This window comes from Medicago sativa, chromosome 1, assembly GCF_051527215.1.
Source record: "Medicago sativa cultivar Bolivia chromosome 1, Bolivia_mono, whole genome shotgun sequence".
Lineage (NCBI taxonomy): Eukaryota > Viridiplantae > Streptophyta > Magnoliopsida > Fabales > Fabaceae > Medicago > Medicago sativa.
Window position 1 is genome coordinate 67,288,317 of NC_140749.1, and position 14,908 is coordinate 67,303,224.

Here is a 14,908-nt window from a genome sequence, read left to right on the forward strand (position 1 = left end):
TAGGCTTGGTTACTAGAAGTAAACTCTCACCGGACTTTCATCGGAAAGGTGAGGGGCTAAGGGAAACCGGTCTTTAGAAATTAAGGTGTAAACCATGAAATTAGATGTTTAAGTCTTGTCTAGTGAAGGGTTTGTTATTATGATAAACCAATAATCCCAAGGCTCTTTTATTATTATTGTTATTTATCTTCAGCAATTAACCCCCTATTTCATAATCTTTCTCTCCTCTAATCATTCATTAAAAGTTAATTGAATTCACAACTCCCTAGCGGAACGATACTCTTCTTACTACTATTACTTCGATAGGCCGTGCACTTGCGGTTTGGTTCTATCAAGTTTTTGGCGCCGTTGCCGGGGAGTTGTTGTAATTTGATTAACTTTTTAATAGTGATTAGAGTGAAAAAAAAAAAAAAATATTTTTCCTTATTTTATTTGATTTTATATATATAAAAAAAAAAAAATCTTTTGCTTTATTTTATTCTATATTTTGTTTATATTCCTTTCCTAAATAAAAAAAAAATATATATATATATATATATATCTTTCTTTCTCTCTCTCTCTCTCTCTCTCTCTCTCTCTCTCTCTCTCTCTCTCTCTTAATTTATTTATTTCTTTTTTTCTATCTTTTAACGGTTTTGATTTCAGGCATGGCTCAAAACTACTATCAATGGACTTCTACCCCTGTTTTACCTCCTTCAAGAGTTTATGGAATATTTGGTCATACCGGAGTTGAATGTCAACTAGGTAGTGTTGTTAGAAATCCTGAGCAAGCTGCTCAATTTAACCAAGGGTTTAGGAATAGTCAAATTTTTTTTCAAGACCCTCAAAATTTTTTTGGACAACAAACAACACCACCCTGTTTTACAAACAACCGAGGAGTCCCTCAAAAATCCGACTTGGAACTTTTGATAGAAAATTTTGAATTAGATAACATCAGGCATAACCAAGAGTTTAAAGTCAAAGCTGGAATTTTGAATGACTCTCTCAATAGAGTGGATTCTCTTTTTACTCACAACAAAATGCTTGAGGCTCAAATCCCTCAAGTAGCCCAACAAGTAACCTCTTCCCCACAATCCTCCGAAGTCTTCCCGAGTCAAACTGAAACCAACCACAAAGGTCCGATAAATTCTATTACACTTAGGGATGATAAGAAATTAGAGGACCCTGTTGTAGAAACCAAGACAATTGAGGTTGGGGTAGAGAGTGAAAAACCAAACAGTGAGAAAGTTGTAGTAAAGAGTGAAAAGCTTAACATTCCACCACCATATAATCCAAACACTCCTTTACCACAAGGGTTTGATGAGTCTAAGTTAGATGAGCAGTTTAGGAAACTAATTGAAACAATTCAAAATAAGTTGCCATCTAAACTTAAGGATCCAGAGCGTTATGCCATACCATGTGTCATAGGATCAGAGAAAATAGAAAGAGCCATGTGTGACTTAGGAGATAGTGTCAGTTTGCTGCCATTGTCCCTTCGCGAAAGATTGGGTATAGGATAGAGAAACCTATTGACCGTCAAGCTAATGACACTAAAAGAGCGCTTCGTGGGAGGCAACCCACGCATTTAATTGCTTTTGTTTTGTTTTTCTTTGTTTTAAGTTGTTTTGTAGGTAATTGTCCAAGTACGATTCAAGAAAATGAAATTTTTTGAAGGCCTGTGACCAGAAAGGTGGCACGGCCCGTGCTAAGGTTGGCACGGCCGTGCCAGTGTTTTGAAGACAAAAACCATGCCAAGCCACAGAATGTTGGCACGGCCCGTGCCAAGGGTGGCACGGCCGTGCCCGATATCTACCCACCTATAACCTTAAAATTTTTTCTTCCTCTTCCTCATTCTCAAACCCCAAACCTCTTTCACCTTCTAACCCTCTCTCAAAACCTCCATAACCATCCATCTTCAAACCTTCATATCTCCATCAAAACTCAACCAAACCAATTCAATTCTTCCACAAATCGATCACAAACTTCACCCAAACCACAAACAGCCAATCAAAAAAACTTTCAGCCACCCAAACCAATAATTCACCAAAACCCTACTCATTCAAAACCTAACCCAAAAACCACAAATCCTTCACCAATCTCATAACCAAACCCATCAACCTTACTAAAACATAAACTCCAACCCTAAACCAATCCTTTCCACCAAATATCTTCCCAAACCCTAAACCTTCAAAACCAATCCACACCAAAGGTCATATGGCTTCAAGAAGAAGTGGTAAGAAACCAGCAAGCTCTTTCGGAGGTCCTCCCTCAAAGAAGCAAGCACAAGCAAAGAATCATGGAATCCAATTTCGAGACAACAAGCAACGGGACAGGTATAAAATTCTAATCTCTAAACCCTTGCATCCTTCTCGATATCCCGATTCTCATACTTTGAATATGCTAGAGCTTAGTGCTGATGTTTATAGGCTTATAGGAAGGCTAGGTTGGACTGATTTGTTGAAACCTATGCGGGTTTATGAAAATTTCACTTATGAATTTCTCAACTCAATTATTTTTACTAAAAATAAGTTGGATTTTGATAACCCTAAGCATAGAGTTTCTTTCTGGTTAATGAATGTTAATTATGATATGTCTCTACAACACTTTTGTGATACCTTAGGTTTTGCAAACGAGGGGTATATTCATGATTCTTGGGACCCTAGCCTAAAACCGGATAACTACCAACCAGCTGCCTTTTGGGAACACTGGAACCGATGAGCAGTTCATGTTATGGGCAATGCTCTACAACCACCCGGTCAACATTTGCTTTTATCTGATTGATTACCCTAGACGTTGTCGGTACTAGACCGGCCGGTAAAGGAGATATAGTGGTGGGTGGCATCATTACATACATAGGTAGGCATTTTGGCATTGGTGAGGATGAGGGGATCAAACAAATTGAGGGAAACAATAGACTTAACATGGACACCCTCATTACTATAAATTTCATCAAACCTCGTCCACCACTCCATCACCAACTCAAGTTTAATGTGCCTATCATGTTTTTACTTCCTAACCCATCTCGGACTACCACCGAGGTGGAAACAAATTTGTTGTATGTTGATGATGTGCAGGTTCTTAGTGAGCAAGATGATGATGAGGGAGACGATGCTAACTTGCACCATGATGTAGGAGAAGGTGCTAACTTGCACCAAGAGGAAGAGCACCGTGACACCATATAAAGTAGGATAGAGGTAGGAATGATGAGGATTAATGAGCTGTTGTGGGCTATGCTTTATAACCATCATATAACATTTGCTATTATTTGCTTGATTAACTTGTTTCAATTGTTAAAAAGAAACTGGATGATAAGAGTGATATAATGGTAGGTGGAATCATCACTTTTCTTGCTAGGAAGTTTGGGGTGAGTGTGAATCAAGGGATCAAGAGGATAGAGGGAAACTTTTGTCTAGACTTACATACTATCACTACTTTGTCCTTAGAACCCATGAACCTACTCACAATTACCAATATGAATGGAGAATTATTAGAGCTTATTGTTTGATTATTCTACCTAATCCGGACATAACTAATCCGGAGGTGGTGGAAAATTTGCTTTATGTTGGTACTAACCCACAGGTACATAATGATGGTGATGATGATGGTAATGAAGAGGAGGTAGGTGCAAACTTGCACCATGAACAAGAAACCGGTGGAAGCTATAATGATGAACGGTGGGCATGAATGCAAACCAAAGTTCAAAGAATAAGCACCGAGCAACAAAGATAAGGTGTTGAAAGGAACAATGTCCAAAGGAGCAATCGAATAAATGCAGAAAACAATCAAATGCTCCACAACATGATACAACACCTTCACCTCCAAAGGTCTACTTTATGAACTTCAATAAAATTGTGAGCTTTCCTCTTCCTTTACTCTTTCTTCTTCCTCCTCTTCTTCTACTTCTACTCCTTCTTCTTCTTCTTCTTCTCCTTCCTCTTCTTCTTCTTCTTCTTTTATTTTTTTCTTTTGAATCATTGAGGACAATGCTTCTCCTAAGTGTGGGGGGGGGGCCTAATAAAGTGTCTAGAGTCGTAGTGTTCCCAAACTCCCTTGAACTTTATTCTTTTGTTTTGTTTTTATAGCAAGAGGCATGACTAGTAGCTTGTTTTTAATGTAAAATATGGCATAAAAATTTTTGTTTTGTCTCTTCTCTAAAGGTTGTTTCTTGTACATAAAAGTAGTTTCTTGTGTTTCTTGTGTTCTTGCTATACCCATATCTTGTTTTAATGTGAAAATTCTCCAATGAGAAAAGCACCCGGTTGCAATCCTTGAGTAAATGTATGAATAGGTATTTTAAGGAACACGTTCTAGCTTTAGTGTTAACTTAGACCCTTTAAAGTCTTAAGAGTAAAAGTAGTATAAGTTTGTGTGGGAAAATTAATCAAATTGTTCTTAATTGTTATATTCTTCTTAATTTGTTAATGTTAAATGGGGCGGGAGAATGGCACCAACATATGGGGGAAAGGACAATCCCTAACTTCCTAATTGTGGTGGTGACTCCCTAATTTGAACCTAAAGTGAAACAAATTCATCAATGCTAGGGGGAAAGGACAATTACATCCAAAAAGACTTCCTACGCGGAGATGAAACAAACAATAATTTTGCAGCACTACTTAGGGTGATTTTGAATCTAGGGGGAAAGGACAATTACATCCGAGAAGACTCCCTACGAGGATAGATAGCCCCTAAGCATCTGCAGCCCCTTGTGCTTAATTGTTAAATCTAATTTAATTTTAACTCAAATTCCCATCACTCTTATATGAAATGAAGAAAGGACTTTTCTCGGTTACTTTAGCACTAAGGATAGAACCTATTCCTCATAATATCTGTCTTATACAGGAGCAAGAAAAGGGTTGGACTGCACACACACACTCACTTGAGACTTGATGTTGGGTAGAATAGGTTCATGAGAAGTGTTAGAAGTTGTAATTAGTGTACTTGAAGCAAAGCCTTTCTTTTGAGACATTTGTTCTTAATATTGCCATAATCAATCTTTTGTTGCTGCTATGTCTATTGCCTTTTGCTTGAGGACAAGCAAAGATTCAAGTGTGGGGGAGTTTGATGAGTCATAATTTAGTCTAGTTTTATGCATTATTTAGTATCGTTTTATTTAGATTTGGTTTTATTTTATTTTAATATTATTTCCTTTTTGAATCTTTTTCTTCAAATTGCATTTTATTATATTTTAGGAACGAATATATGGTGGAAGGTGTCTTGGAGCAAAAGAAAGAGGACTGGAGCAAATACAGTACAAGAATACGAAGATACGAGACAAAAATATGTCTCTACCAAGTCAGAAGCTTGGCACGGCCCGTGCCAACATGTGGCACGGCCGTGCCACCCTCCAGGACCACTTTTGCTGCTTTTCTTCAAGCCCAAGTTACTCCGTTGCAGCTTTACTGTTTTGCCCTTATAAGTAGCTTAGTTTCTAAGTCAATTGTAAAGCTATAAATAGAGTAGCACTCCATCATAAACATTCATCTTTTGTTCTTGGAATAAAAGTTCACTTTTATATTATTGTTCTTTTACTTTATTGCTTTCTCTCTTCTTCCCCTATGTCTACAATGAACGTTAGTGAGTAGACACTTCTTTGTCTTGGGATTGTTGGTAAATCTAATGACATAATCCTAAACAAACCAAGCTTAAACCCTAATTTCTATGTAACCCTAATTTCTAATCTAGATTCACCGTCTTAACGTGGATTAACAATTATCAAACTGTGGAAGCGAAAGCGGAGGGTTTGATAATCGTTAATCCATCATCCCAAACATCAATTCATAAAGCGAGAGCGGAGTCTTGATGTTGGAACAAGTGAACCTAGACAATAATTGCAAAACAGTGAAATAGTCTTTGCAATTATTGAGACAAAGAGTAGTTTCAATCCTCTATGCATCTTCTAGTAATCATGTCAGCGAAATAGGCTTGGTTACTAGAAGTAAACTCTCACCGGACTTTCATCGGAAAGGTGAGGGGCTAAGGGAAACCGGTCTTTAGAAATTAAGGTGTAAACCATGAAATTAGATGTTTAAGTCTTGTCTAGTGAAGGGTTTGTTATTATGATAAACCAATAATCCCAAGGCTCTTTTATTATTATTGTTATTTATCTTCAGCAATTAACCCCCTATTTCATAATCTTTCTCTCCTCTAATCATTCATTAAAAGTTAATTGAATTCACAACTCCCTAGCGGAACGATACTCTTCTTACTACTATTACTTCGATAGGCCGTGCACTTGCGGTTTGGTTCTATCAATCATCCTAGATATTGCATTCACTGCACTTCAGTCATGTCTCTACTATTAGGATTGATTACATCAAACGTAGTCTTACAAATCATCCTTAAGTGAGCACAAATGAAACATTCTGATGATCAGAATGTTCACTCCTGCACATGCTTCCAGCCATGAACAGTGTAGTTTGTAGAAAGAAGAAAAAGGTAGCAAAAGGAGATCTTGCATCAGAGATAACTTGTACTCTGAACTGAATCAAGCAGATTTCCTGGAAGCATGGGCCTGAAGCTGCAGACCACTATCCTCTCTTTCCTGCACAAAGTCCAAGACAGATTTGGTTCACTTTATCCTACTTTTCCAGCAACTTTTGAAGCATATGGAGAAGCTACTTTTTGGAGGATAAAACTCAAACAAATCTCACATCACGTGCTGGGCAAGCCCAGAAATTCATCCAACATTCATCCATGATGAACCCAGATGAAGAACATCATGAATTTCCAACATTCTGATGAAGAACACAGCAACATTCTGATGTTCATCCTGGGAACGCAACAACATTCTGATGGTCAGAATGTTCACCCAGATTTTCAAGTAAAAGCTTGTGGGGCCCAGGACACGTGGCATAACACCATTGGACACCCTACAACGGCTATTTGAGCCCAAAGACTCTATAAATACAGATCTAAGGCTCAGCAAAACTTGCACCAATGCAAAGCATACAAGAAAACATCTCAAATATGTTTGAAGCTTTAGCATTCGAATTGGTCATCACTGAAGGCTCCTTCTACCTTCTTTGTAGTGTAAACCAATTCTTCCTTATCTTGTTACAGATAAGTTCTCCCTCTTTTCTTCTCTGAATTGATCATCACTGAAGGGTCGTTATACCTTCTTTGTAGTGTAAATCAATTCTCTTTGTTATCTCTTTTAAAGATAACTTCTTCTTCTCCCTCCTCTGTTTGTTTCTCAAACATTCAAACTCCAAACATCTTGTAAACTCTCATCTAGCTTTAGGGGTACTAAAGTGTTAGTTTGAGCTGAAGATGTAAAAGCCTAAGTGGGTAACTTAGCAAGAAGAAAAGAAAGTCTCATCTAGCTTTAGGGGTACTAAAGTGTTAGTTTGAGCAAAAGGTGCAAAAGTCTAAGTGGGTAACTTAGCAAAAAGGTGCAAGCCTGCTGAGGCTTAGAGAATACAGTTGATGTAATTGTTCAGGTGAACAAAATTGTAAGGTGCAGGATTTGAGAGGTTATCTCAAGCATCATAGTGGAAACTCTCACAAGATTGTGGGGAGTGGACTAACCCACATTGGGTGAACCACTATAAACTTCTGTGCGTTGATTCTCTCTTCCCTATACTCTTTACTTACTGCAAACACAAACACACACAAACACATTTACTTTGTTAAACTGTTTTTGCACTCAGACACCAGAACATTCTGAAGTCTGCTTTAAACTGTTTTTGCACTCAGACATCAGAACGTTCTGAAGTCTGCTATTAACTTAACTATTCCAAGTTTCCACTTGAGAATCATTTTTTAAGTTGCAGGATAATTTTTAAAGGGTCACAATTCAAACCCCCCCTTCCTTGTGACTATTTTATCCACTTCAGTTGTTTGATGCCTTTTTTAATCTTTTGAAAATTGTTCAGTTTGAATTTGAATTCATTTTCAAATTGGTTTTCATAAGATAAGGATGGGTTTTTAACAACTTTTTAGTAATTTTATTTAACGAAGGCAACCTTCACCCGTTTATATCATTTTTAAATTTTTATATCTCATATTTAATATTTAGTTAGTTTCAAATTTAACTCTATTTATTTATTTGATAAATAAATTACATGATGCCTTAAAGAGAATTGCATGCAAGTTGATAGGATTACGGGGCAAATTTCATTGACACAAAAATGAAAGTTCTCAAATTATTTTAATTAAATGTTTACAATTTTGTAACCGTAAGTGCAAGTAGTGTTGATTGAACAATGATATAATGTTGGACAAAAATTGATTGTTTTAGGATAATTTATTTTTCTCTCTTCTTGTTAGACAAAAACAATAGAGAAAATGTAAGAGAAAAAGTTGTCTAAAGGTTGTTTAAAAATTGTTATACATATATCATTTCTCATAAAAAAAAAAAAAAAGACAATTCAATCAAAAGTAACAACATTTATTGTCCTAAAATAAATGGTTTAGTTTGACTATTGATTCTGCTATAAACTGATTTTGTTTATTTTTTGGATTAATTTGTAACAAGTTTAAAGCTTAATATGCTTTAGTTTGAGGGGTAATGTTAGAAATTTATATTATTTAGTATGTTTTTTCCCAATATGAAAATACATGGTTTGAAACAAGTCCCGAAAACAATGTCTAAGCAAGTGTAATTTAGTAACTCCATGTCCGATTTTGTGGTTTTTGTTGAAGATTGATACACTCAGATCTCAATTGGTTAGGGTCTGTTTGATGGTCAGGATATGATAGAGATATGATAAGATATAAAGCTAGATAGAGACATGATATGATATGGACATGATAAACATTAATCATGTCATGTGTTTGATGTGCACATGATAACAAACAAGCTATCATTATAACTAAATGAAAAAATTACTCTCATAATTACTTAAATATTTGTAAAAGTGACATGTAATTAATTATAATAACAAATATATGATATCATTATTTTGAAAATGATAACATTTAAAAATGGTGGAAGATCACGATAATAAATAAGGAATGATTTTCTAATCCTATCGTGATAGTTTCTAACCCAACCTATACTAAGGTGAAGACAGATTCGACTAAGGTGTCTGCCTGTAATAGGTATGTTCCATACTCCAATGAGGTTAAGATGAAGAAATGAAGCATAAGTTTGTTGTGGAAACTATAAAGTTGGTTCAACAATCCCAATGTAGAGGATAACGTAAGTTGAAGTTTGAAAATGAAAGGAAGATAGTGTTGGAATGAATAAATTAAGTCCCACATTGGAACATGAAACGAAAAATAGAGGAAATGTGGACTATAAAACTCTATATGCCTTACGGAATTCTCATTCATCAGCATTCAACTAAAGTGAGGATGGAAGAGTACTCATAATATTAAATTTATGAAATCTGTCTCACCCCCGTGCCCACCATTCTAGGAAAATCGTTTCTGTTTGAATCTTTTCATATTCAAATTGGTTTTCTTAAAATGGTGGTTGGGGTGGAAAACAAATTTCAATTAAATTTATCTAATGAAGGCGAGGGGACAACCCACCCTTTATATCATGTTCTCAAGTTTTAATTCTCAAATTTAATTTTAAATAATGATTTGATAAAATTGAATGCAAACATGTAATAGAAAATATTAGAGAAAATTACTCTCCCCTTCTCTATGAGATATAGATCCTTGAATTACATTCTTCCTTCTTATATTAAAATGTACACTTCCCTCCCTTAATAATATCACTGTCTTATCTCTAATAGTCTAGCGGGGAAAATCTAACACAAAATGCGGAGAGTAGCAGTATTGCAAATCAATTTTAATATAATTAAAATTCTAATGTCCATTTAAGATAATAAAGAAAAGGAGTATATATACAAAAGGCAAGTGTGAGTCAGTTGATATTTAGTTACTCAGGTTTGTTTATATATTCTTCTTCTTCCTCTATTATCTTTTATAAACAATGTTAGTGATCTCATGTTATTGTTGGATCATTAGTTTAAGCCAATTTTGTTATATTCTTGAAATATATGCATCTATAATCTTGTATTTATTTCTTTAATTGCTAAACAAACAATTTCCAATTACTCACTATGCAACAAAATGAGCATACACCTCGACTTTCCGGGTTCAAACGATATCAGCCCGGCCTTAAGGATGGTAAGTGTTCACGACGATCTATTATTATATCCATTTCCACCAACCTCTTTCTGCACTACAGTCTTTCTCCATTGCTGCGGCTTTAATTCACATGCAACGTCATACTCTTCGGCCAAACAGTGCACAAGAGCTGTCATAGTACAAGTAAAAACACTGAGTTTATTTGCAGCCAAAATGCAACTCAAGAGAAAAATCTGGTTTTTTATATGTGATATAGGTTTGGTTCCTATGTTAAGGGTTGTTACTTTTCATAGAGCCAAATGATATAATTATTTTGGAGAACTATCTATTTTTGTCCTTTTTGACATTTCATTTACAAGATCAATTGTAACCATCTTTTTCCTCATTCTCTTTTGTTGAAGAGTATAGAATGTAAAAGGTTTTGCAGGAGATAATTTCGTAAACTATAGCACTGAGATTGTACTTGTCATATTTGTTGATGGAAAGTGGAATTTAGCATCTAATTGTTCTATTTGAAGATAGTTATTAAAAAATGGCTAGTTGTATGCAGATAACTTATTTGCACAATGCATTCAAACTTAAATTTTGGGCTACAATGCTGATTCGCCTCCCTTTCATGTAGTTCGTTACAAGACCAACGACTTCATGCATTTTGTCTGCGTTTTACAGTTTTTCTTTTGATAGAACCAAGAATGGAGGGTTCACTTTAGGCATCTCAGCAAGGTACATGCTTGACATCTTCTATAAAATGTGATTAAGTTTTCTGTTGTTATTTAATTTCTACTTGTTAGCAGGTGGTGGCAGAATGTGATATTTATCCAAGTCTCAGCAAGATATGCACACAAACCAGTTTTGTCACTAGTAGACAGTTACAAAGTCTAGTAGTTTTGTCACTATTATTTATCCATCATGCTCGAGTTCAATTTATGTGATTCGTCCATGAATCTGTTAAATCTAGATTTTCCTTTTGTAGGGGCTTGACATCCAACCTAAACAGGGTATACAGAGACATCTCGTTGTTAATAAGATTTCCAAGAAATAGGACTTGAGTCTAACATGGTGAAAAATGCCTGGAATAACATCTTGAATTGCGAGAGGCAACCTTATAATTGAAAATAAACTTAATGTGAATTATTTTACCATATAATGTGAGACACAAAGTTATATTAAGAAAAACCATTTTGGTCCTTAAACGTGTGAGGTCATTCTAGTTCTTGAATGTATAAAAAATACCAACAAATAAAACCCCTGATCTGCATTGATTTTACATTGCTAATTAAAAGAAAACAGAAGATAATGGAGCTTATAAGAAGGAAATGCAAATGTGGGGATCTGCAATCATGACTCAAACGTGTAGCAATTTACCCGTAAGTTGTTCCTATATATATTGGTTAGTATCTAAGGTTTTGGGCTATTATTTTACCTATTCATACTACACATAAACCATTGCTCAATTCTGCATTTGTTATTTTATTCAGAATCTAAGGCTTTGCTGCAAATCTGCAAGAATGAAACAATCCGGAAATAAAATAAAGAAGTTAATTGACAGAAAAAAGGTTTCACAATCTTCCATATCAAAACTTGAATATTCCCTAAAACAAGAGCATGTTGATTTTGCCTGTAAGAAAGAAAATATAGACTTTCTGACATTACATGTGAATAGGGCTGGCAAGAAAATGTAAGCTTATGGATTCAAAAAGGGGACTTGTGCAGTGATATGGAAGAATTATGATATGCAGATGTCACGACCCAAAATTCACATTCGTGACCGGCGCACGAACTAGAACATCCTAGTCCGGCAAGCCTATTGATGACACTTGACAACTATAATTTACAATTTATAAATTGATATCCATTGAAATTTCGACAGAGTATCCTCTGTATTTTTAACATTCGCCAAGATTTTAATCCTGTTTATGAACCTGTATTCTCATCCAGAGTTTCAAATGACATATTTACATCTTTGTACATCTCAGAATAAAACATTCCTAAACTCCAAATAGCTGCAGATACTCTGATTCAACATATACATAAACAAAATAGACATTCATCAAGGAAACCTACCACCAAGAGTGACACAGATGAACTTCAAGTCTACTAGCTTCCTACTTGGCTGCTTGGAAATCTGAAAAAAATAGAAAATGAAAGAGTAAGCCACAAGGACTTAGTGAGAGACAACAACCACCACCAACTAGAAGGGAAACACACAAGGGCACGATTATTTACCCTTTTCAAATCTAAAGTCAATTTACAAAAATAGTAACAGCATAAAATTCTATTAATCCGCATTATACGCATGATAATTTACACATGTATAAATATTTTCAATCAAATCAGAATAATTCAAAGAAAATCCAATGTAACAAAGAGGTGAAAATAGGTTACAAGCCTTTATAAATACACTAATGAAAATCATAGCAAAAGCCTTTAAATAAAATATAGAAAACTCCATTTAATGAAAATGATCAAAATAATCAACTTCAAGTAGAATATAAAATCACATTCAATTTGATTATACCAAAATAATCAACTTTAAAGAAAATATATAAATCCAACTTTAACGAAAATAATCAATGGATGAATCGAGAACTAGCTCCATCTCGTTGATAGCTCTTTCCTACTAAAAGTGGCCTTTCCTTTAGTGGTAGCTCCATCTAACGGATAGCTCTTTTCTCTCGACTCAAAACAAAGCGTTTTTAAAGTATAGTAAAATCAATTTAGTGAAAATAATCAAAATGGGTGAATCGAGAACTAGCTCCATCTCGCTGATAGCCCTCTCCTCCTAATGGTGGCCTTTCCATAGGGGCGGCTCCATCTAACGGATAGCTCTTTTCTCTCGACTTAAAACAAGTGTAAAACATTTTCAATTAGGGAGTTTACCTCTCATTGATAGCCCTCTCCTCCTAATGGTGGCCTTTCCATAGGGGCAGCTCCATCTAATGGGGTAATTCTACCTAATTGAAATCACATACTAGGTGCACCTAGGTCGTCGTCATTATAACCGTAATTTTCAAAACAAATTCTCAAAACATCTCAAAAACCATATTTTTCAACATATCGGATCAAAATATGTACCATCAAAACTCAATTGAAAATCTACCACTTGTAGTCATAGGTAAATCCAAATTCAAATCCAAATATAGTCCATATTAATATCAAAATCTTGGAAAAACACAATTTCAAAACCATACTTTAGAACATATCAAAACTAGTTTCACGAAAATATTAAAAGTAGAAATTATCACAACAATGTATTTCCCGGAACATATTAATCCAATGCACAAAAATATGTGCAAATCAAATATCCATTTCAAGTCAACGTATAAATCATAAGTAGCCTAATTTGAGTTTATATTAATATCAAAAATTCCCAAAAACATATATCTCAAAACCGTATTTCCCACATCTCGAAACTCATGTCATAATATTGCAACCAAATCTCAATTTCGACCAGTTGCCCAATAAATCATATATAAATCCAAATAGAGACCATAATAATATCGATGACTTTAAACATAAGTATTAATGAGAAGAAAAATGTTCAAAGGTGTGTTCCCAATTTTTATAAACACTTTAACATAGAAAATTGTCAAAATATCAATAATATTAATAGCGAAAATATGCGATAATGATCGTTATCAACTCACAGTTATGATGAATCAACTAAGTTTGCTCTTTAACCACTCCGAAAGAAGCATGTGAAGCGTCCGGCGTCATATCTGAGCATCCATAATATTTTCTCATGAATTAGTAACTCATTCTACTACTTCTCTAACTATAGTTAACCATAAAATCCCCATATCATCTACTCTAATATCAAAAATTAATTTCTAACAATAATCATACCTAAATATGTACTAATTGAGTTGTAAATTGATAAATATACCTCCAAGAAGTCTCAATGAGCAACTTTCACAATATGGTATTCCTCTTCTTTCCCAAAGCACAAACTCTAACCCCAAAGTTCCACCATATAGCACTTGGATTATGAGATAGCTTTGTTTAAATGTATAATTTTTCTTTTGGGTAATTGATTTATGGAAGAAATTTCATGATTTGAAAGAAAATGAAGAAAAAATGAGAAGGAATTAGATGGAGGATGTGAGGGAGCAGAGAAGGAAAGAGGAATACGGGAGAGAGGGAAAAACGTGAGAGAAAAATGAGGTGAGGTGGGGTTTACTTGGTTTATTTTATTTGTTTGTAGAAAGTTCCACCATGTTCTATTTTCTTATTATTATTATTATTATTATTATTATTATTATTATTATTATTTAACTAATTTAATTTTTTTTTTTATTTTATAATATACTCCCTCCGTCCCATATTACTTGACCTAGTTGACTCTGTCACGTATGCCAATGCACAATTTTAAACTTAAATTTCTTTAATAATCTAGTAGAAAAAATTACAAAAATTTGATATTTTGAAAATATTAATCGAGACGAATCTAACAACATCTTATATGCTATATTTTGTTTTTATATATTAGTAGAAAAATAGAGTCAAAGCATGTTACATGAATAATGCAAACATTCTAAATAGGTCAAGTAATATGGGACGGAGGGAGTAAATGTTTTGATAAAACGGTGCGTTTCAGCAGACTCTTCAAAGTCATAGCTAAAGAAGTTAATTAACGGATCAAACTCTCATTCATGAATACCTATAAATGCAATTCAATCACAAATCAGTGTTAGGGTCTATTCAAACTCTCATTCATGTTAATGGACTAGACAGTAGGATTTGAAAGCATATGGTGAGCGTGGATGAGAAATATCTTCGGAATTGGTACATAATTGTGCACTTAAAGCATCACACTGGAACATACCTATGAATTTGAGAGCAACAAACATAGCGACGTTATTTGAAAGCTTAAATTCAGCATAAA

At 34.5% G+C, this 14,908-nt stretch overlaps 1 protein-coding gene and 1 long non-coding RNA gene across 2 annotated transcripts; one reads left to right on the plus strand and one right to left on the minus strand.

Annotated features, from left to right (window-relative positions):
• Positions 1-1,019: 1,019 nt before the first annotated feature.
• Positions 1,020-1,499, plus strand: LOC146956619 (uncharacterized). The gene has a single exon (XM_085749525.1). It carries the CDS (start codon positions 1,020-1,022, stop codon positions 1,497-1,499), a length of 480 nt encoding a protein of 159 aa, XP_085605651.1.
• A 10,354-nt stretch (positions 1,500-11,853) lies between these two features.
• On the minus strand, positions 11,854-14,194 carry LOC146956620 (uncharacterized). The gene is made up of 3 exons (XR_015016576.1): positions 13,910-14,194; positions 13,671-13,742; positions 11,854-12,148 (listed from the first exon to the last, which is right to left on the minus strand). It is a non-coding gene; the product is annotated as an uncharacterized LOC146956620 (long non-coding RNA).
• Positions 14,195-14,908: the final 714 nt, after the last annotated feature.

Bases quoted from the DNA above. Each gene is read 5' to 3' on its own strand.
- LOC146956619 (XM_085749525.1), top strand. From the start codon at position 1,020: ATGCTTGAGGCTCAAATCCCTCAAGTAGCCCAACAAGTAACCTCTTCC.